The sequence below is a fragment of the Hyla sarda genome, chromosome 9, assembly GCF_029499605.1.
Source record: "Hyla sarda isolate aHylSar1 chromosome 9, aHylSar1.hap1, whole genome shotgun sequence".
NCBI lineage: Eukaryota > Metazoa > Chordata > Amphibia > Anura > Hylidae > Hyla > Hyla sarda.
The window spans coordinates 66,338,050-66,365,374 of NC_079197.1; the positions used below are offsets into that span (position 1 = coordinate 66,338,050).

At 46.8% G+C, this 27,325-nt stretch overlaps 1 protein-coding gene across 4 annotated transcripts in view; it reads right to left on the minus strand.

Annotated features, from left to right (window-relative positions):
- CENPI (centromere protein I) overlaps positions 1–27,325 on the minus strand; it is a 466,748-nt gene that overhangs the window by 417,896 nt on the left and 21,527 nt on the right. For all 4 annotated transcript variants that reach the window (XM_056540598.1, XM_056540599.1, XM_056540596.1 and 1 more), the window contains 2 exons: positions 4,336–4,443; positions 4,070–4,118 (listed from right to left, as the gene is read on the minus strand). In XM_056540598.1, coding sequence (XP_056396573.1) covers positions 4,070–4,118; positions 4,336–4,443 — 157 coding nt within the window. The remainder of the gene's footprint in view (positions 1–4,069; positions 4,119–4,335; positions 4,444–27,325) is intronic.

Sequence of the window (27,325 nt, forward strand, 5' to 3'; positions counted from 1 at the left end):
TGGCTGGAATGGATACAAAGTCAGTGGAAAAATTTTAAATTTTTTTTTTTTTTTCACAAATGCATTATTTGTGGGACATATTTTTTGTACATTGCATCTGAAAAGTAGAAAATGCGCCCCATATTTTATTACACTGTTCGTCCCGTGTTCGGTAATACCTCCGCTTAGACCACATTTGGTTGCATGGCCACACGGTGGGACCCAAAAGTAGAGCACCACCATTTGGCTTTCAGGATATGATTATACAAATTATAGTCCGCACTTCATCTTGCAAAGCATTCCAGCTGTCAGAACAATACCGCACCCCCAGATGTGACCCCATTTTCAAAACTACACCCCCTAAAGTATTCACCTAGGGCAAAAGTGAGCACGTTCAGCCCTTATTGTGTGGCTAGAATTTTTTGAAAGTCAACGGAAAAAATAGAAATTAGCTTTTTTTTCCCCACAAATTCTTTATTTGTGGAACATCATTTTGGTACGTCGTTTTTGAAATGGAGGAAATGTGCCCATATTTTATCACGCTGTTCGTCCCGGGCTGGGCAGTACCCCTACTTAGGTCATATCTGGTTGCCTGACCGCCTGGTAGGACCAAGAAGGAGAGAAGCCCCCTTTGGCTTTCAGGGCATCATTATATGAATAGTCCCCATTCATACTGCGTTTCTGCAGTATCTGTGTCCGTTGTCATGTCAAAAAAGGGATGCCAATGTATACTGTACCCGTCTCATTCAGAAATGGATGGAGCTGCTACAGTATACGTCAGCATCACTCTTTTTGACGTGATGCTGACTGATACCTCTAACACTGCGGAAACGCAGTATGAACGGGACCGCAGTGTAGGGGCACATAGAGCACATCCGTGGCATATTTCCATATTTCCACACAGACTAGCTATTAGTGCACTTACATGGTTTCTAAATACATATTCACAATATCCAGTTAACCTACGTGAATTCATAACTTTGGCTGTTGAATATCTCCTTGGTCATAATTTTTTTATGTTTGATTCTAAATTCTTCTTGCAGGTGACAGGAGCGTCTATGGGGGCGAAGTTCTCCCCCTCTCTCACTAACATTTATATGTGTTGGTGGGAGAGGGGGATTCTCTTCGCCCCCACTAACCCCTTCTCCCCTGGTTTGTTGTGGTATGGCCGCTACATCGATGACCTCCTGTTTATTTGGAGGTCCGATGTGGCGGCCATACAGGGGTTTGAAGAGTTCATGAATTCTAATGAGCTCAAACTTCATTTTACAATCGGCCGGGAGGGTAGTGTGGTTAATTTCTTGGATCTTACATTGCGGGGTGACAGTGATACCGGCAATATCATCACATGCACATTTAGAAAATCCACTGCAGTAAATTCCATTCTGCATGCCGGTTCCTGTCACCCCTCACACGTAATTGAGAACTTACCCACAGCAGAAATGATCAGGGCACGCCGCAACTGCTCGCTTGATGAGGATATTTCGAGCGAAGTGGTTGCTATTAGCAACAGACTGAAGCAACGTGGCTACCCTGAATGGACTATTAAAAAGGCGCAGAATATTGCTATTAGGAAGGGTCATTCTGATCTAATAAAAGAAAATACCCATAGCAAGAAAACTCAGTCTTAGTTCACCTGTGGTCTTCTCTACTTAATTCAGTACTGAGTTTAACGTAATCAGCAACATTATTAAAAAGAATATGCCGATTATACATACAGATCCAGAGTTTCGGACGGCATTGAAGGGGGGCATTAGATGTGTATCCAGGAGAGCCCCAACTTTGGGCCAGACTCTATCCCCCAGCCTCTTCTCTACCTCTCCGAAAAAAGTTTCCACTTGGCTTAATTGCCAAGGTACATATAAATGTGGATCTAGAAAATGCATTTGCTGTAATTACATGAACAATTCAGTATCATTCACATCTACAAGTAATAACAAAACATTTAACATCAGACAATACATTAATTGCAACACAGCTGGAGTTGTGTATCTATTCACGTGCCGTGCCTGCAATGTGCAATATGTGGGTTAACCCGCTAAAAATTAGAGTACGAAAACATCTATCAGATATTGCACATTTCCAGGCACGACACGTATCAATGGTCAGCAAGCATTGTGCTGAGGTACATGGTGGAAATACCTCTAGTCTGGTGGTGCAAGGTATTGAGAGGGTGGACAAACCACTGAGAGGTGGAAACATGAGACAGAAGGTGTTGGATCGTGAAATATACTGGATTCTCACCCTTGAGACGAGGATACCGCTAGGTCTGAACAGGAGACTGGATACGATCTTGCACTATTGAACGAGTTGGTTGTAATGACCGTAACACTAATAATCTATGTATGTCTTGGTTGCTTTATGTTTTCCAGTCACCTGTTCAGTATCCTTTTCCATATCTACACAGGTGCATAACAATGATTATAATTTTTCTTGTAATCTGTCTTTATCATGGGATTTGACTAACTGCATTTTTTGCTCTGGTATATAACCGTTCTCCAAGATCAGCATTGAGATTCTTTAGGTCCTAGTGCTAGTTGTTTATTACCGTCTGATATATTTTTTAAAGGATGGAGTCCGGTTCTCTAGGCTTTGAACCAGATACATACAACTAGTGCATAAGACTTATTTTAACAATGTTTCACTTTTCTTTTTCTTTTATACAAAGAATTTTGTTAGAAGTGTGATGAAATAAAGATATGGTACGTACTTTTTAACATTGTTTGTAATTATATGTGCAGACTGAATGTCACATGATTCGGGGCTTAGCCCCGCCCAGGACATTACCACCCTGCATATATAAATGATCTAAGTGCTTGTAACATGTGTATGACTAAGGCCTTGCGGGCCGAAACGCGTCACGTTACCTGAGTGTCCGATGTTTCCTATGGCAACTATGCAATAAAGCAGCTCGGTTTTATACGTGTGTGCGCTGGACATTCTTCCTTCTTGCACATATTTGGACCCAGTCCTGGTCCTGTCCGTGTGCAGAAGCCTGGGGTGGAGCTGGTTCGACTTGTTTGTACCTTCCGTGGCATATTTCATACCACAGATGCCCCCCAGCAGTCACAAGGGCGAGATCACTGCTGTGGCTGTGTAGCTCAATGTGTCCGCTCATGACTGCCGGCGGGAAATCCGCCGCTATGAGTGGACACATAAAGCTACCTAGCCGCAGCAGGAAGCTCCTTATTGTGACTGTTGGCGGGCATCCGCAGCACGTAATATACTGCGGATGTGCGCCGTGTGATCCCACACATTATGCATTTTTATTTTTGATTATATTTATTTAATAAATATATTTTTATAATTTTTTTACACTTTTTTACATTTGTTTAAAAAAAAAAAATTTTACTTTCTTTTTTACACTTTTAGTTATTTTATATTTTTTTACACTTTTTTTAATGCTTTGGAATACTTAGTATTCCAAAGCATTGCAACTATATGCTGCCTGCTAGTTTTACACTAGCAGGCAGCATATGAGGACGTGCCTCTGGCACGTCCTCACAGGCAATAACCAGGGCAGACCTGGGGGTCCTAGTAAAGACCCCCGGCTGCCCAGGTAAGCAGCAGCACCCTGCGGTCGTTGCAGGGTGCTATAGGAGAGACAGAGGGAGCACCCCTCCCTCTGTCAAAACTACTTACAGCTCGCGGTCGCTTCCGACCGCGGCTGTAAGGGTTAATTTGCCGGGACCAAAGTTGTCTTCGGTCCTGGCCGTGTGGCAGGTCCCCGTCCGCCGGGGATCACACACAGCACCCCGCGATCGGGCTGCGGGGTGCTGTACTGGTGACAGAGGGAGCTCCCTCTGTCATTACACTTACAGCCCGCGGTCACTTCCGACCGCGGCTGTAAGGGTTAAACTGCCGGGACCGAAGTTTAGTTCGGTCCCGGCAGTGCGGCAGGGTCCCGGCTGTGTGTTACAGCTGAGTCTCTGCCACGATCTCGTGGGTGCACTGGGCAACACCCAAGAGAGCCATGGACGAGTATACACGTCCTAATGGCTGAATGTGCATTCAGCCTGGACGTGTATACACGTCCATGGTCCTTAAGGTGTTAAATAGACAATAACTCATGAAAACATATTTCCATTACCATGTTCCTTTCTGGTTAGCAGGTAGAGCAGGTGACATAAAAATGGGCACTGTAGGGATGAGAAAAACAAAACATATTTAAACACACAGCTAAACATGTAGTATGCTGCATTTAGGCCTACAGCCAAAAAAAACATTATTATTAGTAATGTATGAAGGAATATATGATTGATGTTCAAATTACAAATTAGTTATTCATAACCAGCTACAGCTTCCCATTCGGTTTATTAGAATACCCTAGCAAAAAAAAAAAAAAAAAACTCCTACCAATTTGTCATCCTGTAGCAAACAGAAGAAATAGTTGTAAAGTGAGGAGAGGACATCTTTGCATGGAATAAGATCAAACACAGAAATTACCCAGCGAATGAACAGGATCTGCAAAAGAATAAACATTAATTTAAAACACTATAAAAAGCGGTATCAAACACTGAATTTAAAAGACTATGATAAAAATTACAACTGAAACAAGGTGGCCCACAGCAACCAGATTGTGCCTTTGCTTTTTTTTATTGAGTCCTTTTTAAAAATGTATCTGATTGGTTGCGATGGGCAACTGCTCCCCTTTTTCTCTGCATCTGGACACCCCTCCTTCTTTATTAAAAAGAGATCTCCGGAAAAAGTTAAAGTATCTCCTATCCACAGGAAAGGGATAAGCAGCTGATCGCGCTGGTGTTTCATCTTTATAGGAGTGCTGAAAAGACCCAAATTTGACCACTCGGACATCATCTGTGCCCCCATAGAAATTAATGGAACACCGATAGACACACGCTCCTCACAGAGAACCAGGATCACGTCCCAGAGATTTGGGGGGGGGGGTTTGAGTTGTTAGGGTTAAGGTACCAGCGGCCGAACCACCCGCAATCAGCTGCTTATCCCCAAACCTGTGGATAGGAGATACGTTAATTTTCGCCAGAATTCTTTTTTAAGTACAGATGTAAAGTATGCCAGCATGAACACAGGTAGTATGGGTTGTACTGAAGAGCTCTTCAACCCCTTCCCAGAATAGGAGATCCATCAATATTGCAATCTTGGAAAACTGCTTTGATAATAGTTAGAGCAGGACCTTTGGCATTTCTTTTTTCTAAACTCCGAGTTAAAGGGAGTCATCCAGTTTTTTTTAAAACCCCTTAAAGGGGCACTCTGCACCCCTAGAGATCTTATATCCTTTGGATAGGGGATAAGATGTCAGATCGCCGGGGTCACACTGCTGGGGACCCCCGGGATCTCGGCTGCAGCACCCACCTGTACGGCTTCCACCTCCCACCGGCAACGCTAGAGGCTTCGGATCCCGACCACAATGGCGGAAGAGCGTCACGCCCCGCCCCCTCAATGCAAGTCTATGGGAGAGGGCGTGACAGACCTCCCATAGACTTGTATTGAGGGGGGCAGGGCGTGAATTTGAATATATAGAAAAGTTATGGAACCAGTCCAAAATATGATGTGTGAGGCATGCAATGTTATAACCCCTAACATATGGTAAGTTGACCCCTCCTTCACTAACCGGAAACATAAGTAAGTGAAGAGATTTCTTTTTTTTTTCCCCCGGACCAGATAAATTTAGTAAAAGTCAGGGTCCTAACATCTTTTTGTATTAACAGGAGAGAAAGTGTTTGGAGATCGTAAAGCAGTTCTGCAAAACTAGACATTTTGAGTAGGTGGCAGCGTCCCATTAGAGACAGGGGTAACTGGTGCCATCTGTGCTGTTTGGACTGCCCTGGGGTAGTTAGGATATACAAGGATTATTGAGTTTTCCTCACCTTGATAACCAGCAACCAAGATACCTGATCTAGCTAGGGGTTCAAGAGCAATATCAAAAAGCAAGGGATAGAGCAGGCATCCCTGCCACATGCCTTTATGGAAGTGACAAGTTGGGGATAAAAAATCTGAGAGATATATCTTAGCTTTAGGAGAGGTGGACATTTCACTTAAAAGTGTGAATAAAGCCCCACAGATTCCCATAGCGTCCAACACCAAACCCAGCCAGGACCACCTAACATTTTGGAAAGTTTTTTCTGCATCTAAGGTTAGTAAAGATGGGCAAATGGCCTGGCTGGGAAAGTGGCGCATAGAGTCTAGCACTGCAAATACAGTGCATATATTCATTACCACCGAGCGGTTTCTGATAAACCCTGTCTGAACTGGGGATATCAAAGAGGGGAGAATGAGGGGCAGTCTATTGTCCATGATTTTAAAAAAAGAGTTTGGAGTCTACATTTATAAGGGAAATGGGTCTGTATGACCTAGGGTCTAGAAGATCTTTGTTAGGCTTGGGTATGAGGCGTACATAAGTGGTATTAGCCAAATCAGGTAGTTTACTTTCACTAAGAGCACCATTAAAAAGATCCGATAAGGTGTCAGATATCTGGTCCAGCAGGAGTTTACAGAACTCTACAGTCAGAGTTAGGTCTGGGTGCCTTCATATTTTTTAGTTGGCATATTGTTGCCTTAAAGGGGTTATCAGACTTTCACCATTCCTGAGATAAGGCACGTGGTGCACTAAAATATGGTCACTATACCTGGTTGAGCAGTATTTATAGATTTTTTTATAATGATACTCAGGTAAATGATGCCCCTTTGCTCCCACAGCATTCACTGCTTACCAACTGTAGACTACATTTCCCATGAGTCTTCAGTCTTCCTTTATCTTTCCCCCTCCCCTTGCTCCAACTGCCTCCATTCTAAACTGCCATCTTATTGTAGTATGTTGCTCATCTACCAGTACATAGCAGGTGGTCTCCATAACAGGCCTCTGTTTGCAAAACAGAGCCAGATGTGTCCACACAGATGATTTTTTGAAGCACAATACATCTGTACAAACACATGTGGCTCTGCTATATCTACTATATCTACTTGCAGCCTTGAAGGGCATTTCTTTTGGCCCCTGCAATAAACTGCATACAAGGACCCAAAGAAATGTCTGTCATGAAGGCACATATAAAAATCTGATGTAGGTAAGCTGAATTTGTCAACAGATAGATGCAAAGGGGGAGATTTATCAAAACCTGTGTACAGAAAAAAATGGAGCAGTTGCCCATGGCCACCAGATAGTATCTTTCAAAGAAACAATCTGATTGGTTGGTATGGGCAACTGCTCCACTTAACCCCTTAAGGACCAGAGCGTTTTTTGCAAATCTGACCACTGCCACTTTAAGCATTAATAACTCTGGGATGCTTTTACTTTACATTCTGATTTAGAGATTGTTTTATCGTGACACATTGTACTTTATGTTAGTGGTACATTTTTGCGATACTTGCATCATTTCTTGGTGAAAAATTCCCAAATTTGATGAAAAATTCGAAAATTTAGATTTTTTTTTTACTTTGAAACTCTCTGCTTATAAGGAAAATGGACATTCCAAACAAATTATATATTGATTCACATATACAATATGTCTACTTTATGTTGGCATCAAGTTGACATGTTCTTACTTTTTTAAGACATCAGAGGGCTTCAAAGTTCAGCAGCAATTTTCCAATTTTTCACAAAATTTTCAAAATCTGAATTTTTCAGGGACCAGTTCAGTCTTGAAGTGGATTTGAAGGGCCTTCATATTAGAAATACCCCATAAAGGACCACATTATAAAAACTGCACCCCTCAAAGTATTCAAAATGAAATTCAGAAAGTGTGTTAACCCTTTAGGTATTTCACAGGAATAGCAGCAAAGTGGAGGAGAAAATTCAAAATCGTCATTTTTTTTATACTCGCATGTTCTTGTATACTTAGTTTTTGAATTTTTACAAGGGGTAAAAGGAGAGAAATTCACCCAAATTTTGTAACCCAATTTCTCTCGCGTAAGGAAATACCTCATATGTGTATGTAAAGTGCACTGCACTGCAGGCGCAGTAGAGGGCTCAAAGGGAAGGAGCGACAATGGGATTTTGGAGAGAGTTTTTGGGAAATGATTTTTTGGGGGGCATGTCACATTTAGGAAGCCCCTATGGTGCCAGAACAGCAGCACCAAAAAAAAAAAAAAAAAAAGCACAATTTTTTGACTATATGGCATCTTCTTTGTAAGTTTAGTTTTTTTGCAATATACATGTGTTATATGTTTTGGCAGCATGTGTGTGTTTTGCTTACCTGTTTGTTGGGCAGGAAGTTCTGTAGTTCAGAATGTTTTCTTTTACTCTTGTCCACAGTTCTGAGTCTGTTGTGGACAAGCTGTCATAGCATTTTTTTTTCTCTGCCTGCATGAGAAATAAGCCACGCCCCCTCAACTCATCCAGCTGAGTACACAGCTCCTCCCCTCCCCCCCGCTATGTATTCTAAGGTCTGCACAGGAGAAAGAACACAGATAAGATGAGTGTGTTATCTGAAGGGGAGGATGACAAGGTGCACGGGCTGGGGATGTATGGACTGCAGGGGAATAAATCTCATACTGGGAATGATCTCTATATGTGAAGGTGGGGATGGGACTCCTGAATGACATGCTGGGAGTTGTAGTCCCTGTTGTGTGTGTGTGCATGCTACAACTCCCAGCATGGCCTGACAGAGTTTGGGCATGCTGGGAGTTGGGGATTTGCAACAGCTGGAGGCACGCTGGTTGGGAAACACTGTTCTAGCCTATTCAGCATACACATCATGTTACACCAGTGTTTCCCAACCAGTGTTTCTCCAGCTGTTGCAAAACTACAACAACTAGCATGCCCAAAGGTTGTCCGGGCATGCTGGGAGTTGTAGTTTTGCAACACCTTGAGGCACCCTGGTTGGGAAACACTGGTGTATGCCCTACAGAGGTGTGTTGAACTACAACCCCCAGGAGACTACAGAGGCAGCATGCTGGTGTTATACCACAGACTGAAGACTCCTGAATGACACATGCTGGGAGTTGTAGTCACTTTTGTGTGTGTATGCCAGTGTATCCCAACCAGGGCTGATTTATATTAGTGTGCTGTGTATAATGGGGCCGACCTGGGAAAACAGTAGGATGGGTAAAGGGCGGAACAAACCAACAAAAAAAAAAGAGCCGCCCCAAACCAGCAAGGCATGTGGCATGCTGGGATTTGTAGTTTTCAGCACAGCAAGAAACAGGAAATAGAAGCAAAGATAGGAAAACAGTAGTGGGGGATAAAAAGACAACAAAGAACGTAAATAGAGTCACCTAAACAACAAGAATAGAAATGAAACAAACAAATAGGGTAAGTCACAAACGGAAAAACACGTTGACCACCGGAGTACCCCTTTAAACACGCCACAGGTGTCTGATGACTTTTTGTTAAAGTTGGAAGTGTAATTTTTTTTTCTTCACTAAAATGCTGGTTTTCCCCCCAAATTTTACATTTTTACAAGGGATAATAGGAGAAATGCCCCCCCAAATTTGTAACTCCATCTCTTCTGAGTATGAAAATACCCCGTGTGGTGTCGTCAAGTGCACTGCAGGCGCACTACAATGCTCAGAAGAGAAGGAGTCACATATCGCTTTTGGAAATTTTGCTGAAATGGTTTTTGGGGGGCAGGTTGCATTTAGGAAGCCCCTATGGTGACAGAACAGCAAAAAAAAAAAAACCTACAAGGCATACTATTTTGCCAGAGAGGATAGATCATCAGCCCTGAGTCTATAGTGTTGGAAAAAAAAAAAGTATGTGGGGATGACCAAGTAGCCGCCATACAGATTTGAGAAATAGAGGCACCTCTTTTTTCTGCCTATGATGAAGCGACAGCTTGGGTAGAATAGGCCTTCAGGTTGGGTGGTGGGGACACAACTGCAGAAGAATAAGCTGCCACAATAGGCTGCCTAACTCACCTATCTCCTCTAATACTACTCCCTGCATTGGTACCCCACTAATTGAATAAACAATCAGATTTTCTGAAATCTTTGGTCCTATTGATGTATTCTAGAACACCTCTGCGAACATCTAACATGTGGAAAAATTCCTCCTCTTCTGTGGAAGGATTGGCAGAGAAGGAAGGAAGAACAACCTCCTGCGACATATGGAATTCAGAGACTACTTTGCGGATCTGGTCTTAGGCTGCATTAACATCTCGTTTTGTACATACGGGCGCCGGATTCGGTTGGGGAGGGGCAAACCGGGCGCTCCCGTACCCCAGCCAGATCAGTTTACTACGGTTTTAAGTCCGGTCCAAAACCACATAAGGGTCAAATCTGAGCTGACCGGAGTCACCGTTTGACTCCGGTCGGCTCATTAAAGTAAATGGAGTCAAGGGCTGATCCGGCTGGGGTACGGGAGCGCCCGCTTTGTCCCTCCCCCAGCCGGATCTGGCGCCCGTATGTACAAAACTAGATGTGAATACAGCCTTAGAATAATTCTATTGTCTAGAATCTGAGTAGAGGGCTCTCTGGTAGTTAAGGCCACTAACTCTCCTAAGCTTCTGGCTAAAGTAACAGCTACCAACAAGGCCATCTTCTGAGCTAGAACTCTCAGCAGAATGGATGATAAAAGGTTCAAAGGATTCCCGACAGAGGGAATTAAGGACAAGAATGAGATCCCTGGAGACACTTGTGGACTAGATAATTGCAATCTGACAGACTTTAAAAAAAATCTCACAATCCAGGGGTGATAAGCAATTTTTTAGCCCTACAGAGCACAAAATGCAGCCACATGAGAGTTGCAGCCATTAACCCCTTTTCAAGACCTTTTTGTAAGAAATCAAGAATAAAGGCAACATTAGGCTTATTAAAGTTCAGTAAAGCAGAGTCTGAAAGACAAATTTTCTCCAGATTCTGAAGTTTATTTTGGAAGTCACTAGTTTTCTACTGCACTGTAGATATAACTGCATCCAAGAGGCCCTTAGACCATAGTATTAACCTCTCAAGAGCAAGGCTGTCAGATAAAAATTGCGGGCATCTGGTTGGAGAATCGGACCTTGACTGAGAAGGTCCTGGTCTTCCGAAAGAACCCACGAGTATGTTAAAGACAGTCCTTATACAGGAGAACTAGGCTCTCCAAGGCCAGAACGGGGCAATCAGGACAACTGTTGCCCTGTCCTGATTGATCTTCCTTAAGATCCTGGGGATGAGTTTAAGGGGAGGGAAGGCATAGGCCAAGTCCCAATCCCATTTCTGACCTCACTAGTCAGCTGATGACAGGGAGCCTGTCTGCTTCAATGGGTGGAGGGATTGCTTGGGGGGAGGGGGGGAGGGGGGCAATGGGACCGGACTGCTAAGTAACACTTAGCAGCACCGTACATTTTGCAATGTGTGTGTGTGTGAAGGTGGTTTGTTCACACCCCCTTCGTGACATTGTTCTTTACATTAGTGGTAAATTGATTGATACATTTAGCATTTTTTGTAAAAAAAAATCCAAAATTCTGCGGAAAAAAAATAAAAATTTGCATTCTTTTAGACTTTACATTTTCTGCTCGTACGATAGTCATACCGCACCAAATTAATGATTAATTCACATCTACAATATGTCCAATTTATGTTCCCATCATTTGATAAACATTCTTGAATTTTTTTTAAGGGTGCGTTCACACCTAGCGTATACGCAGCGTATTTCACACTGCACTAAGTTTACGGCAGTAGCGGGAAATACGCTGCATATTCCTTGCTCACTATTCACACAGGGCTTTCCGGCGGCAGCCCCATGTGTGTAGTGAGTTTTGGAAGCGGGGCCGTGTGCCGGCATGACTGATGCGCGGTTCCACATCCAAAACTCACTGCACACATAGGGCTGCCGCCAGAAAGCCCTGTGTGTATAGTGAGCAAGGAATACGCAGCGTATTTCTCGCTGCTGCCGTAAATTTTGTGCAGCGCGAAATACGTTGCATATACGCCAAGTGGGAACGCACCCTTAGAATGTTAGAAGGTTTATAAGCTTAGCAGCAATTTTCCAGATTTCAAGAAACTTTCAAATCTGATTCTTCATGAACCAGTTCAGTTCTGAAGTGGAATTGAGGGGCCTGTATGTTAGATACCCCCATAAATCACCACATTTTATAAAATGCACCCCGTAAAGTAGTCAGAATTACATTAAGTTTCACAGAAATGAAAGCAAAGTGGAGGCTGAATTTTTAAATGTAATTTTTTTTGCCGATTTTTCATTTTAATTTTTTTTTCCTGTAACACAGTAGGTGTTGACAAAGAAATACAACTCAAGATTTATTGCCTAAATTCTGACGTATTTAAAAATATCCGATATGTGGCCTTTGTGCACTACGTGTCTCTCACATAGGCCTCAGACATGAAGGCGTGCTGTGTGGATTTTGGGACGTCCTTTTAGTTTAGGTTATTTTGTTGGCATCATATAAAGTCGCAGAGGCCTTGGGGTGCAAAAATATTTTTGGGAGACAAGTTGACACTTTCATTGGTACCATTCTGGGGTACATGTGACATGCTGATCATTTTTTTATTTTATTATTTATGAGGTGGTATACATTAAAAAAAAAAAAAAAAAACATTCTGCGTTTTTTAATACTTTTTTTAGGTTGTTTGTCATGCAGTAAAAATGACATGTTAACTTTACTCTGCAGGTTGATACAGTTCTGGCGATACCAAATTTCTATATTTTTAAAAATATTTTAGTTGATTTATAGCATAAAAACTATTTTTGTTAAAAATAAATCACGTTTGTAAGTCGCCGTATTCTGTGAGCCATAACTTTTTTATTTTTTCACTGGGGCAATTGCGTGAGGACTTTTTTTGCTGGACATGCTGCCTTTTTTTTGTTTCACATTTTATTTACCTACCTGTTACCCTAATAGATGCTGCGGTCACAGTGACCACAGCGTCTACAGGGTTATTTCAGGATCAGAGCGCAGTGGCCTCCTCCGATGGGGCCCCCCCTCACCACTGATCGCTTCACTGTGTGTGTGTCCCGCCAGATCCTTGCTATTGGTCAGTCTGTACTGATGGACCAATAGCAGCGATCGGCGACCCCTGGGACCCCCCCGCAATCTCCTGAACGGGGCCCTGGCAGTCTGCTGGAAGGGGGAGTGCCGACACAGCGTAGCGGTTGACACATCCCCTCCATGTATCCCATAGATGGGGTCATCTCTATGCTCTGCGTTAGTAGTGAAAAATTTGAGCCTGCACAACAGGAGGTTGACTAAAGGAGTCATATTTATGCAGCGCTGCTAGTAATCGCCAGACCAAGTCTGTGCCCCTAGGATGTTGGTCAACGAGATGCAAAGAAAGTGGTGCATGGTCAGATATGACCATGTCTTCTATTTTAGAATCCAAGATCAGAGAAAGCACTGAGGTGTGGGGGGAAAGATACAGTCGATACGCGATCAGGAGAACTGGGCATGGGAGTTAAATGTGAACTGCCGGTCTGTGGAATTATGCAGCTGCCAGGGATCAATTACCGCAGCGGTCTAAATATGGCGAGAGTACCTTATCACAACTGTATCCTCCACCAGGGGTGGGGGATGATGCAGATGCGACAACTGATCCATAGCATGGTGGTCTTCTGTGTTAAAACCACCTCCAATAATCTTAAAGGAGACCAGGTCTGCCGACCCCTGGGACCCCCCCGCAATCTCCTGAACGGGGCCCTGGCAGTCTGCTGGAAGGGGGAGTGCCGACACAGCGTAGAGGTTGACACATCCCCTCCATGTATCCCATAGATGGGGTCATCTCTATGCTCTGCGTTAGTAGTGAAAAATTCGAGCCTGCACAACAGGTGGTTGAGTAAAGGAGTCATATTTATGCAGCGCTGCTAGTAATCGCCAGACCAAGTCTGTGCCCCTAGGATGTTGGTCAACGAGATGCAAAGAAAGTGGTGCATGGTCAGATATGACCATGTCTTCTATTTTAGAATCCAAGATCAGAGAGTGCACTGAGGTGTGGGGGGAAAGATACAGTCGATACGCGATCAGGAGAACTGGGCATGGGAGTTAAATGTGAACTGCCGGTCTGTGGAATTATGCAGCTGCCAGGAATCAATTACCGCAGCGGTCTAAATATGGCGAGAGTACCTTATCACAACTGTATCCTCCACCAGGGGTGGGGGATGATGCAGATGCGACAACTGATCCGTAGCATGGTGGTCTTCTGTGTTAAAACCACCTCCAATAAACTTAAAGGAGCCCAAAAGCCCAAAAAATTTGTAACCCAATTTCTCTCGAGTAAGGAAATACCTCATATGTGTATGTCAAGTGTTCGGCAGGCGCAGTAGAGGGCTCAGAAGGGAAGGAGCGACAATGGGATTTTGGAGAGTGAATTTTTCTGAAATGGTTTTTGGGGGGCATGTCACATTTAGGAAGCCCCTATGGTGCCAGAACAGCAGAAAACCCCACATGGCATACCATTTTGGAAACTACACCCCTCAACGCACGTAACAAGGGGTCCAGTTAGCCTTAACACCCCACAGGTGTTTGACAACTTTTCGTTAAAATCGGATGTGTAAATGGAAAAAAAGAATTCACACTAAAGTGCAGTTTTCCCCCAAAATTTACCATTTTTACAAAGGGTAATGGGAGAAAATGCCCCCCAAAATTTGTAACCCCATCTCTTCTGAGTATGGAAATACCCCATGTTAGGACGTAAAATGCTTTGCGGGCGAACTACAATGCTCAGAAGAGAAGGAGTCCCATTTGGCTTTTTGAAAGCAACTTTTGCTGAAATGGTTCTTTGGGGGCATGTTGCATTTAGGAAGCCCCTGTGGTACCAGAACCGCAAAAAATACCCGCATGGCATACTATTTTGGAAACTACACCCCTCAGGGAACGTAACAAGGGGTCCGCTGAGCCTAAACACCCCACAGGTGTTTGTCGACTTTTCGTTAAATTTGGATGTGCAAATGAAAAAAAAAAAATGTTTTTACTGAAATGCAGGTTTTCCCCTAAATTTTACATTTTTACAAGGGGTAATAGGAGAAAATGACCCCATAAATTTGTAACCCCATTTCTTCTGAGTATGGAAATACCCCATGTTAGGACGTAAAAGGTGAAGTTTCCAAAATGGGGTCACATGTGGGTATTTATTTTTTTGCGTTTATGTCAGAACCGCTGTAAAATCAGCCACCCCTGTGCAAATCACCAATTTAGGCCTCAAATGTACATGTGTGCTCTCATTCCTGAGCCTTGTTTTGCGTCCGCAGAGCATTTTACGCTTACATATGGGGTATTTCCATACTCAGGAGAAATTGTGTTACAAATTTTGGGGCTTTTTTTTTCCATTTACCGCTTGTGAAAATAAAAAGTATGGGGCAACACCAGCATGTTAGTGTAACATTTTTTATTTTTTTACACTAACAGGCTGGTGTAGCCCCCAACGTTCCCTTTTCACAAGCAGTAAAAGGAAAAAAAGCCCCCCAAAATTTGTAGTGCAATTTCTCCTGAGTACGGAAATACCCCATATGTGGCCCTAAACTGTTTCCTTGAAATACGACAGGGCTTTGAAGTGAGAGGGCCATGCGCATTTGAGGACTAAATTAGGGATTGCATAGGGGTGGACATAGGGGTATTCTACACCAGTGATTCCCAAACAGGGTGCCTCCAGCTATTGCTAAACTCCCAGCATGCCTGGACAGTCAGTGGCTGTTTGGAAATGCTGGGAGTTGTTTTTTTGCAACAGCTGGAGGCTCCGTTTTGGAAACACTGCCGTACAAGATGTTTTTAATTTTTATTGGGGGTGGGGGGGGGACAGTGTAAGGGGGTGTATATGTAGTGTTTTACCCTTTATTATGTGTTAGGGTAGTGTAGTGTTTTTAGGGTACTTTTGCACTGTCGGGTTACAGTGAGTTTGCCACTAGGAGTTTGCGCTGCGGCGAAAAATTTGCCGCAGCCCAAACTTGAAGGAAATTTACTGTAAACCTGTCTGTGTGAATGTACCCTGTACATTCACATGGGGGGGCAAACCTCCAGCTGTTTCAAAACTACAACGCCCAGCATGTACTGAGACCATGCATGCTGGGAGTTGCTTTTGCAACAGCTGAAGGCACACTGGTTGGAAAGCCTTCAGTTAGGTTCGGTTACCTAACTCAGTATTTTCCAACCAGTGTGCCTCCAGCTGTTGCAAAACTACAACTCCCAGCATGTACTGATCACCGAAGGGCATGCTGGGAGATGTAGTTACGCAACAGCTGGAGGTACCCAACTACAACTCCCATCATGCCGAGACAGCTGTTTGCTGTCTGGGCATGCTGGGATTTGCAGTTTTGCAACATCTGGAGGGCTACAGTTTTTAGACCAGTGCACAGTGATCTCCAAACTGTGGACCTCCAGATGTTGCAAAACTACAACTCCCAGCATGCCCAGACAACAAACAGCTATGTGGGCATGCTGGGAGTTGTAGTTTTGCAACATCTGGAGGGCTACAGTTTAGATACCACAGTCTCAGACTGTAGCCCTCCAGATCAACTTACCGGCTCCAGGGAGCCGTCCTCTTCTGACACACGTCACGCCGCCCGCCAATCACCGTCGCCGCAGCCTCCGGATCGGTAAGTGGATGTCGGCGCCCAGTCCCCTTCAGTTCCCCGTTCTGCCCTGCCTATTGTGGGTGGGCAGGACGGGAAAACGAAAGTTAGCCCCCCCCCCCCCCCCCCCGGTCTGCCATTGGTCGTCGCCTCTGAAGATCAATAGCAGACCAATAGCAGGGATAGGAGGGGTGGAACCCCTGCCACCTCACTCGTATGCCTACAGGGGGATCGTGGGTGTCTTTGACAACCGCGATCCCCCTTATATTTCGGGTCACCGGGTCACCATAGACCCGTATCACCCGGAATCAGCGCAAATCGCAAGCGTGAATTCACTTGTGATTTGCGCCGATCACCGACCGGGGGGGGGGGGGGGGGGTTTGGGTGTCCGGGGGTGTTCTTATGACCCCCTGCGCAGGGTGCATGCTGACTGATATCAGCAGTCACCCCGGTCTGGTCCCCACATGGCGCACGGCGGTGACCGAAATTCACCCTGGGTCCTTAAGTACCAGGACGTCAAGGTGTATCCATATGCCCTAGGTCCTTAAGTGGTTAAGGGTACGTTCACACATAGGGATTTGTATATGCTGATTATAAGCTGTGCACAGTCATTTAGTTTACACTGAAATCTACAGCAGAAAATCCTGTGCATCAAATTCTGCGCAACAAATCTGCGTATGTGTGAACATACCCTAAATGCTTACTTATCAACGTAATTACCCCAGCTTTGTGACCTAGAACAGGGCATCCCAGTACCGTTCCCACCCATAGATTTGTCATACAGGAAGAGTCACTCTGGCAAAAATGTATATCAGTCACTCTGGTAAATCAGCTTAGATGGTGAACCACCATCAAGGTTTTTTTTGGGGGGGGATTGCAACCCCTAAATATTCCAGGAGATTACATGCAAAAACTATTAAAAGACCAACTCAGGGGGTGGGGGATTGGTATTTGCACGCATTCGCAAGTATGGAAAAATACATTGACTGAAAACCCAAAATAAAAACTTTCATAACTCGAAAAATCTGTGCAGTAAGGGTAAAGGGCCCGGTCCACAAATATTAGCTGGGCAGTACACTCTCCTGCTCGTGACTTGTCTTTTTTTCAAGGGAGAGTACCGGCTCCAACCCGCACTACACAGGCGATGTTAAAGAAGGATATAAAACTCTGTAAAATTGAGTGAGCTGCAACTGTGTACAAGGGGAGGGGGAAGAACAGAGTCACAGGGACAAGGCAGGGTAAGATGTAAGGGAAAGGGGGAAAATAGGGGGAGGGTAGGCAAAGGGGGAGGAAGGGACCAGGCAAATGGTGGAAAAACAAATTGTATCTGAGGCAAGGAAGAGAGCAGAGATGATGTACTTTAAACTGAGTCTTCAGTTGTTACAATACTACAACTCCCAGCATGTCCAGACAGTCAATGCTGTTCAGGCATACAGGGAGAAGTAGCTTTCCAACAGCTGGAGACACACTGTTCGGAAGAAACTGCCATGGGGATTATTAGGTTGCATTCACACCACGTTTTTGCAATACAGTTCCCGTATCAGGTTTTTGATAAAAAATGGATTCCTCAAAACCTGACTAAACTGTATCAAAACGTGTGTACAAATTTCAACCCGTTAAAAACCGTATACAGTTTGAAAAATGATGTCCGGTTGCATCAGTTTTTTAAGAAGAAAAAACGTATACGTTTTTAACTTTTCACTCCATTTTGAATAAAGTTTCACTTGTTTGACTGAAATTCGAAGAAAATAAACTGTGAAAAGTCAAAAAACTTATGTTGAAAACCGGATGGAACCGTATGCACACTCAGTTCTGTACGGTTCCCATTGACTCCCATGTTTTAAAAAAACGTATACGGTTTAATACAGTTTTTCCCCCGGACCAAAAAACGTGGTAGACTACGGTTTTGGGTACGAGGAAAAAAAAAACTGACAAAACCGTACAGGATGCAAAACGGACACAACTTGAAGCATCTTTTGGCATACGGTTTTCAATGGAGAGTCAATGCATGCGGTTTTCACATTGAAAATGTATACATGAACTGTATTGCAAAAACATGGTGTGAATGCACCCTTAGATGCAATGTTTTGATAGCACTGATCGGTGTTATTGGCACTCCATTTCTACAGGCTGCCTGCATTCTTGAAGCACCAATCGGATGAGCCAGAGGCAGGAAGGGACACCTCGTCCATCCTGATAGCTGATCGGGACCCCACGTTTTTGCGGCAGGTATCCTGATCAGCTCCACTGAGCTGTTTTCTGTACTTCTTTTAAAGCGGTACATCTTATCCCGTATCCAATAATGCGGGGGGTCCCCAGCAGCGGGATCCCCGCGATCAGACATCTTATCCCCTATAGTTTGGAGGGTGGGAGTACCCCTTTAAGCATTTTAGATGCCACAATCAATTTTGATCTTGGCATATAAAGGGTGATCAGCAATATCCAGTATTAGCTGGTATTTAGCAAGCTCAGCTCCTGAGCTCGCTTCATAGACCTGTCACACGACTGTCATATTTACGGCAAATCTCTTGGAACCACTGTAGGACATCCAACGGAGGAAAAAGTCAGGTTTATTCCGGGCGCACTCCGCTGCAATGGAATTCACTACAAACTCTGTTAGGAATAAATAGGTTATTTTATTGTTAACTAGAGAACAGGTTTCAAGAGCCACCTGCACTCTTTTTTAAGTCATTTATAAACACATCCATTTAATTTGAAAATGCCTGGGAAATTACCGGCTTGGTGATGTAACCGTAGAGTGAGAACATCACATTCTCTGTTCACATTAGGTCCAAAATAGTCTGGTGTACAATAAATGTAATTCGCCCAGGTTATGATATCCTAACAGTAAAAAACCATAAAAAACCTTTAGGATATATATATATATATATATATATACACATACACACATATATATACACATACACAATCTACTAAGATAGAATAACTAGAAATTTATACAGACTAAAAAACATAAATTACCGTATTTATCTGGGTATACCACGCACCAGCCTATAACACGCACCCTCATTTTACCAAGGATATTTGGGTAAAAAAAGTTTTTTACCCAAATATCCATGGTAAAATGAGGGTGCGTGTGTGCGCGTGTATACCCCGATATATCACCAGGAAAGGCAGGGGGAGAGAGGCCGTTGCTGCCCGCTTCTCTCCCCCTGCCTTTCCTGGGGTCTAGAGCCCTGCTGCCGGCCCTTCTGTCCCCCTAGCTATCGGCGCCGCTGCCCGTTCTGTCCCCCTGACTATCGGTGCCGGCGCCCCATTGCCGGCGCCGATAGCCAGGGGGAGAGAAGGGGCAGCGGCACCGATTGCCGGCGCCGCTGCCCTGTTGCCTCCCCCCATCCCCGGTGGCATAATTACCTGGGTCGGGTCCGCGCTGCTGCAGGGCTCCGGCGTGCATCCCAGGCGTCGTTGCTATGCGCTGCACGGCGCGGCGCATGACGTCAGTGCGTCGCGTCGTGCATAGCAACGACGCAGGGGACGCGCACCGGAGGCCTGCAGCAGCGCGGATCCGACCCAGGTAATTATGCCACCGGGGATGGGGGGAGGCAACAGGGCAGCGGCGCCGGCAATGGGTGCCGCTGCCCCTTCTCTCCCCCTGGTACCGATAGTCAGGGGGACAGAACGGGCAGCGGCGCCGATAGCTAGGGGGAGAGAAGGGCCGGCAGCAGGGCTCTAGACCCCAGGAAAGGCAGAGAAGCGGGCAGCGACGGCCTCTCTCCCCCTGCCTTTCCTGGGAGTGTATCGGCGTATAACACGCACAAATTTTAGCCTAAAAAGTGCGTGTTATACGCCGATAAATACGGTACTCTTACCGGTAATTGTTTTTCATTGAGCCCATGATGGCACCTTTGGAGATACTGCCTCCTTCCTCAGGACAGGAACTGGAAACAGTTTGCATATAAGGACCATAGGAGCTGCTATTCCCCAGTTCTTAAGCAAGTATCAAGGAGTAACAACCCAAAAGGAATTATCAATAATAATCAACCATAACCTACATACATAGCTAGGAAATATTAATATATCTCCTTTTTTTTTACATATAACATGGGAGGGAATTAGTAGGTGCCATCATAGGCTCAACGAAAAACAATTACCGGTAAGAGTAATTTATGTTTTCCCTATCGCCCATGATGGCACCTTTGGAGAGTGAGTAGACTAGACCAGGGGTCGGCAACCCGCGGCTCTTTTACTCCTTTGCCGCGGCTCCACTAGTCTGTCTGTCTGCCTGTCTGTCCCGGTCACCTTCATTCCGGGACAATGCAGTGTCCCGGAATGATCTGAGCCCGTGAGCCGCCGTAACGGCGTCGTCGGTTTACTTACCTGCCCTGGTGCCATCGGAGCGGAGTCTCTTCTTCCGGGGCCGCGCAGATCCTCAGAGTCATGTGACAATGTAACGTCACATGACAGTGACGTCGCCGGCCTTCGCCTCAGTCGAGGAGCGCCGCCGAGAGAGGAAGACGCCACGCAAGAAGCTGGTGAGTATGTAAAGTACATTACTGACTTGACAGCGGGGCGTTAACCCCTCACCCCGCGGCAGCGTTAATGCTGCCGCGGGGTGAGGGGTTAACACTACTGCTGCCATGGGGTGAGGGGTTAAGTTACCCCTCACCCCATGGCAGCGTTGGCGTTAACCCCTCACCCCGCGGCAGCATTAACCCCCCTCTCCCCAGCCCACCCCAGGCCTGGGCCCCAAAAAAGCCCACCCCAGGCCTGGGTCCCAAAAAAGCCCACCCCAGGTCTGGGCCCAAAAAAAGAAAGCCCACCCCAGGTCTGGGCCCCCAAAAAAAAAGCCCACCCCAGGCCTGGGCCCCCCCAAAAAAAAGCCCACCCCAGGCCTGGGCCCAAAAAAAAAAAAGCCCACCCCAGGCCTGGGCCCAAGAAAAAAAAGCCCACCCCAGGCCTGGGCCCAAAAAAAAAAAGCCCACCCCAGGCCTGGGCCCAAAGAAAAAAAAGCCCACCCCAGGCCTGGGCCCAAGAAAAAAAAGCCCACCCCAGGCCTGGGCCCAAAAAAAAAAAGCCCACCCCAGGCCTGGGCCCAAAAAAAAAAAAAGCCCACCCCAGGCCTGGGCCCAAAAAAAAAAAAGCCCACCCCAGGCCTGGGCCCCAAAAAAAAGCCCACCCCAGGCCTATGCCCCAAAAAAAAGCCCTCCCCAGGCCTGGGCCCCCCAAAAAAGCCCTCCCCAGGCCTGGGCCCCCAAAAAAAGCCCACCCCAGGCCTGGGCCCCCAAAAAAAGCCCACCCCAGGCCTGGGCCCAAAAAAAGCCCACCCCAGGCCTGGGCCCAAAAAAAGATTTTTCGAAGTGTATGCTAGCTAGATGGATTGTTTTATCCACCTCGCCACAGTGCTAGGAGCAGCTGCTCTACCTTTATTCAGCCCCTGGAATTGAAGTAACAACTTAGGCGATAGGCGCCAATCTTTAGATATTTCCAAATAATGAATAAGACATCTAACATCTAGACCAGGGGTCCTCAAACTTTTTAAACGGGAGGCTAGTTCACGGTCCCTCAGACCGTTGAAGGGCTGGACTATAGATAACTAAACATGAACAAATTCCTATGCACACTTCTATATCTTATTAGTGGACTACCACTATAAAGGGGAACTCCGGTGGAAAAAAAGTTTTTTCAAATCAACTGGTGCAAGAAAGTTAAACAGGTTTGTAGATCACTTTTATTTAAAAATCTTAACCCTTCTAGTACTTATCAGCTTCTATATACTACAATTATACTACAGAGAAATTTGTGAAGTTCTTTCCAGCCTGACAACAGTGCGCTCTACTGACACCTCTGTCCGTGTCAGGAACTGCCAAGTAGGAGAGGTTTTCTATGGGGATATGAAGTTCTAATCTGGACAGTTCTGACACGGACAGAGGTGTCAACAGAGAGCACTGTTGTCAGACTGGAAAGAAACTCACACATTTCTCTGTTTTATACAGCAGTGAATAAGTACTGGAAGGATTAAGATTTTTTTTAATACAAGTTAATAGAAGTAATTTACAAATCTGTTTAACTTTCAGGCACCAGTTGATTTGAAAACATTTGTTTTCTACTTCTATCCACCAGAGTTCCCCTTTAAGTACGCAGCACAGTTCCCCCCACATTAGGTTGGCAGTATAGATCCCCCCACATTAGGGTTGGAAGTACAGTCCCCCCAAATTAGGTGCAGTATAACGTTCCCCCCAAATTAGGTGCAGTATAACGTTCCCCCCAAATTAGGTGCAGTATAACGTTCCCCCCCAAATTAGGTGCAGTATAACGTTCCCCCCCAAATTAGGTGCAGTATAACGTTCCCCCCCAAATTAGGTGCAGTATAACGTTCCCCCCCCCCAAATTAGGTGCAGTATAACGTTCCCCCCCCCCCCATTAGGTGCAGTATAACGTTCCCCCCCCCATTAGGTGCAGCATAACGTTGCCCCCCCCCATTAGGTGCAGCATAACGTTGCCCCCCCCCATTAGGTGCAGCATAACGTTGCCCCCCCCCATTAGGTGCAGCATAACGTTGCCCCCCCCCCATTAGGTGCAGCATAACGTTGCCCCCCCCCATTAGGTGCAGCATAACGTTGCCCCCCCCCCATTAGGTGCAGCATAGCTCCCCCCCCATTAGGTGCAGCATAGCTCCCCCCCCATTAGGTGCAGCATAGCTCCCCCCCCATTAGGTGCAGCATAGCTCCCCCCCATTAGGTGCAGCATAGCTCCCCCCCATTAGGTGCAGCATAGCTCCCCCCCATTAGGTGCAGCATAGCTCCCCCCCATTAGGTGCAGCATAGCTCCCCCCCATTAGGTGCAGCATAGCTCCCCCCCATTAGGTGCAGCATAGCTCCCCCCCATTAGGTGCAGCATAGCTCCCCCCCATTAGGTGCAGCATAGCTCCCCCCCATTAGGTGCAGCATAGCTCCCCCCCATTAGGTGCAGCATAGCTCCCCCCCATTAGGTGCAGCATAGCTCCCCCCCATTAGGTGCAGCATAGCTCCCCCCCATTAGGTGCAGCATAGCTCCCCCCCATTAGGTGCAGCATAGCTCCCCCCCATTAGGTGCAGCATAGCTCCCCCCCATTAGGTGCAGCATAGCTCCCCCCCATTAGGTGCAGCATAGCTCCCCCCCATTAGGTGCAGCATAGCTCCCCCCCATTAGGTGCAGCATAGCTCCCCCCCATTAGGTGCAGCATAGCTCCCCCCCATTAGGTGCAGCATAGCTCCCCCACATTAGGTGCAGCATAGCTCCCCCACATTAGGTGCAGCATAGCTCCCCCACATTAGGTGCAGCATAGCTCCCCCACATTAGGTGCAGCATAGCTCCCCCACATTAGGTGCAGCATAGCTCCCCCACATTAGGTGCAGCATAGCTCCCCCACATTAGGTGCAGCATAGCTCCCCCACATTAGGTGCAGCATAGCTCCCCCACATTAGGTGCAGCATAGCTCCCCCACATTAGGTGCAGCATAGCTCCCCCACATTAGGTGCAGCATAGCTCCCCCACATTAGGTGCAGCATAGCTCCCCCACATTAGGTGCAGCATAGCTCCCCCACATTAGGTGCAGCATAGCTCCCCCACATTAGGTGCAGCATAGCTCCCCCACATTAGGTGCAGCATAGCTCCCCCACATTAGGTGCAGCATAGCTCCCCCACATTAGGTGCAGCATAGCTCCCCCACATTAGGTGCAGCATAGCTCCCCCACATTAGGTGCAGCATAGCTCCCCCACATTAGGTGCAGTATAGCTCCCCCACATTAGGTGCAGTATAGCTGACCACATTAGGTGCAGTATAGCTCCCCACATTAGGTGCAGTATAGCTCCCCCACATTAGGTGCAGTATAGCTCCCCCACATTAGGTGCAGTATAGCTCCCCCACATTAGGTGCAGTATAGCTCCCCACATTAGGTGCAGTATAGCTGACCACATTAGGTGCAGTATAGCTGACCACATTAGGTGCAGTATAGCTCCCCACATTAGGTGCAGTATAGCTCCCCACATTAGGTGCAGTATAGCTCCCCACATTAGGTGCAGTATAGCTCCCCACATTAGGTGCAGCATGTTCCCCCACATTAGGTGCAGCATGTTCCCCCACATTAGGTGCAGCATGTTCCCCCACATTAGGTGCAGCATGTTCCCCCACATTAGGTGCAGCATGTTCCCCCACATTAGGTGCAGCATGTTCCCCCACATTAGGTGCAGCATGTTCCCCCACATTAGGTGCAGCATGTTCCCCCACATTAGGTGCAGCATGTTCCCCCACATTAGGTGCAGCATGTTCCCCCACATTAGGTGCAGCATAGCTCCCCCACATTAGGTGCAGCATAGCTCCCCCACATTAGGTGCAGCATAGCTCCCCCACATTAGGTGCAGCATAGCTCCCCCACATTAGGTGCAGCATAGCTCCCCCACATTAGGTGCAGCATAGCTCCCCCACATTAGGTGCAGCATAGCTCCCCCACATTAGGTGCAGCATAGCTCCCCCACATTAGGTGCAGCATAGCTCCCCCACATTAGGTGCAGCATAGCTCCCCCACATTAGGTGCAGCATAGCTCCCCCACATTAGGTGCAGCATAGCTCCCCCACATTAGGTGCAGTATAGCTCCCCCACATTAGGTGCAGTATAGCTCCCCCACATTAGGTGCAGTATAGCTGACCACATTAGGTGCAGTATAGCTCCCCACATTAGGTGCAGTATAGCTCCCCCACATTAGGTGCAGTATAGCTGACCACATTAGGTGCAGTATAGCTCCCCACATTAGGTGCAGTATAGCTCCCCCACATTAGGTGCAGTATAGCTCCCCCACATTAGGTGCAGTATAGCTCCCCCACATTAGGTGCAGTATAGCTCCCCACATTAGGTGCAGTATAGCTGACCACATTAGGTGCAGTATAGCTGACCACATTAGGTGCAGTATAGCTCCCCACATTAGGTGCAGTATAGCTCCCCACATTAGGTGCAGTATAGCTCCCCACATTAGGTGCAGTATAGCTCCCCACATTAGGTGCAGCATGTTCCCCCACATTAGGTGCAGCATGTTCCCCCACATTAGGTGCAGCATGTTCCCCCACATTAGGTGCAGCATGTTCCCCCACATTAGGTGCAGCATGTTCCCCCACATTAGGTGCAGCATGTTCCCCCACATTAGGTGCAGCATGTTCCCCCACATTAGGTGCAGCATGTTCCCCCACATTAGGTGCAGCATGTTCCCCCACATTAGGTGCAGCATGTTCCCCCACATTAGGTGCAGCATGTTCCCCCACATTAGGTGCAGCATGTTCCCCCACATTAGGTGCAGCATGTTCCCCCACATTAGGTGCAGCATGTTCCCCACATTAGGTGCAGCATGTTCCCCCACATTAGGTGCAGCATGTTCCCCCACATTAGGTGCAGTATAGTTCTCCCACATTAGGTGCAGTATGTTCCCCCACAGACATACAGCCTCCAGCCATACAGTGTATGGCTGGAGGCTGTATGCCTGTGTTCTGCCCCACTTCAGTACTCCGACCACCGCTCCTCCAGTCTGGACATAGCAGTAAGTCCCGGGACCGAAGGAGCAGTGGTCGGAGCACCGAAGCCGACGTGCCGCTGGTAACGCTTACCTAGCTGGCCAGCGTATGTCCTCATCGTTGTCCCGCTCCTCCGCGCTCCGTAGCTATGGGCGCACGCATGGTGTCAGTGACGTACCTGCATGCGCCACCTTCCCGGCGGCCCCTGCTGGGTCTCCGAGAGCGCATCCCTGTGTCCCGAAAACATCTTTCGGGACACAGGGATGTCCCAGGCAGCGGCGGGCCGGATGAATGTCCTCGGTGGGCCGCATGTGGCCCGCGGGCCGTAGTTTGAGGACCCCTGATCTAGACAATGGAATTATTTTTCCTTGTCATTTTTAGGATTTTCACAGAAGGAAGGTAGAATCACAACTTGAGTTCTATGGAAGTCAGAGACCCTCTTGGGGAGAAAGGCTGGATCAGGAGACAACACCACTCTATCATTAAAGACAGACAAATAGGGATGGTTAATAGAGAAACTAGTAATTTCCCCAACCCTCCTGGCGGACGTGACTGCCAAAAGAAACACAAGCTTAACCCCTTACAGCAAATGGACGTTTATGAATGTCCATTTTTCCTGTGACTTAAGGCAAATGGACGTTTATAAACGTCCAATGCATTTTCTATAACCATGTCCGTTGGCATGGTGACAGAAACGTCATCATAGCTGTTCTGAACAGCTGACCGATGACACTATGCAGCTGGGGACCAATCAGACTGGTCCCCTACTGCTGATCGTTGTCATTAGTCAGTCAGTAAGTGACTGACTAATGACAAGGACTTGCGGGGTTTCGGGCTGATCGGGTCTCTGGGGACTCGATCACCCGGAAAATAAAGATGATCGGAGCTGTCAGAGACCGCCCCAATCAGCAGCTGCCACCTCGCTCCTAAACCCGCCATTGATCGTTAGGACTAGCGACCAATGGCAGCAGGGGGGCGGGGGGTTAAAGTTGAAATCCCCGCTCTGCCCCACCCCTGGATGCCGGGGCAGAGCGGGGGGAGGTTGGCGGAGGGTCCCGGGATCGGCGATCATGTCCCGGGACCGGTGATCATCGCGGGACCGGCGGAGGCAGAGGCGGACGCAGCAGTAAAGATCAGCGGTAAGTGATCTTCACTGCTGCGTCCTAGGAGTTGCCGAACTACAACTCCCAGCAAGCCCAGACAGCCAAAGCCTGTCTGGGCACGCTGGGAGATGTAGTTTTGCAACATCTGGAGGGCCACAGTTTGGACACCACTGTGCAGTGGTGTCTAAACTATAGGCCTTCCAGATGTAGCAAAACTACAACTCCCAGCAGGCCCAGACAGTCCAGGCATGCTGGGAGTTGTAGTTCTGTAACATGTGGCTCTTCAGATGTTGCAGAACTGCAACTCCCAGTATGCCTTGACAGTCTGGGCATGCT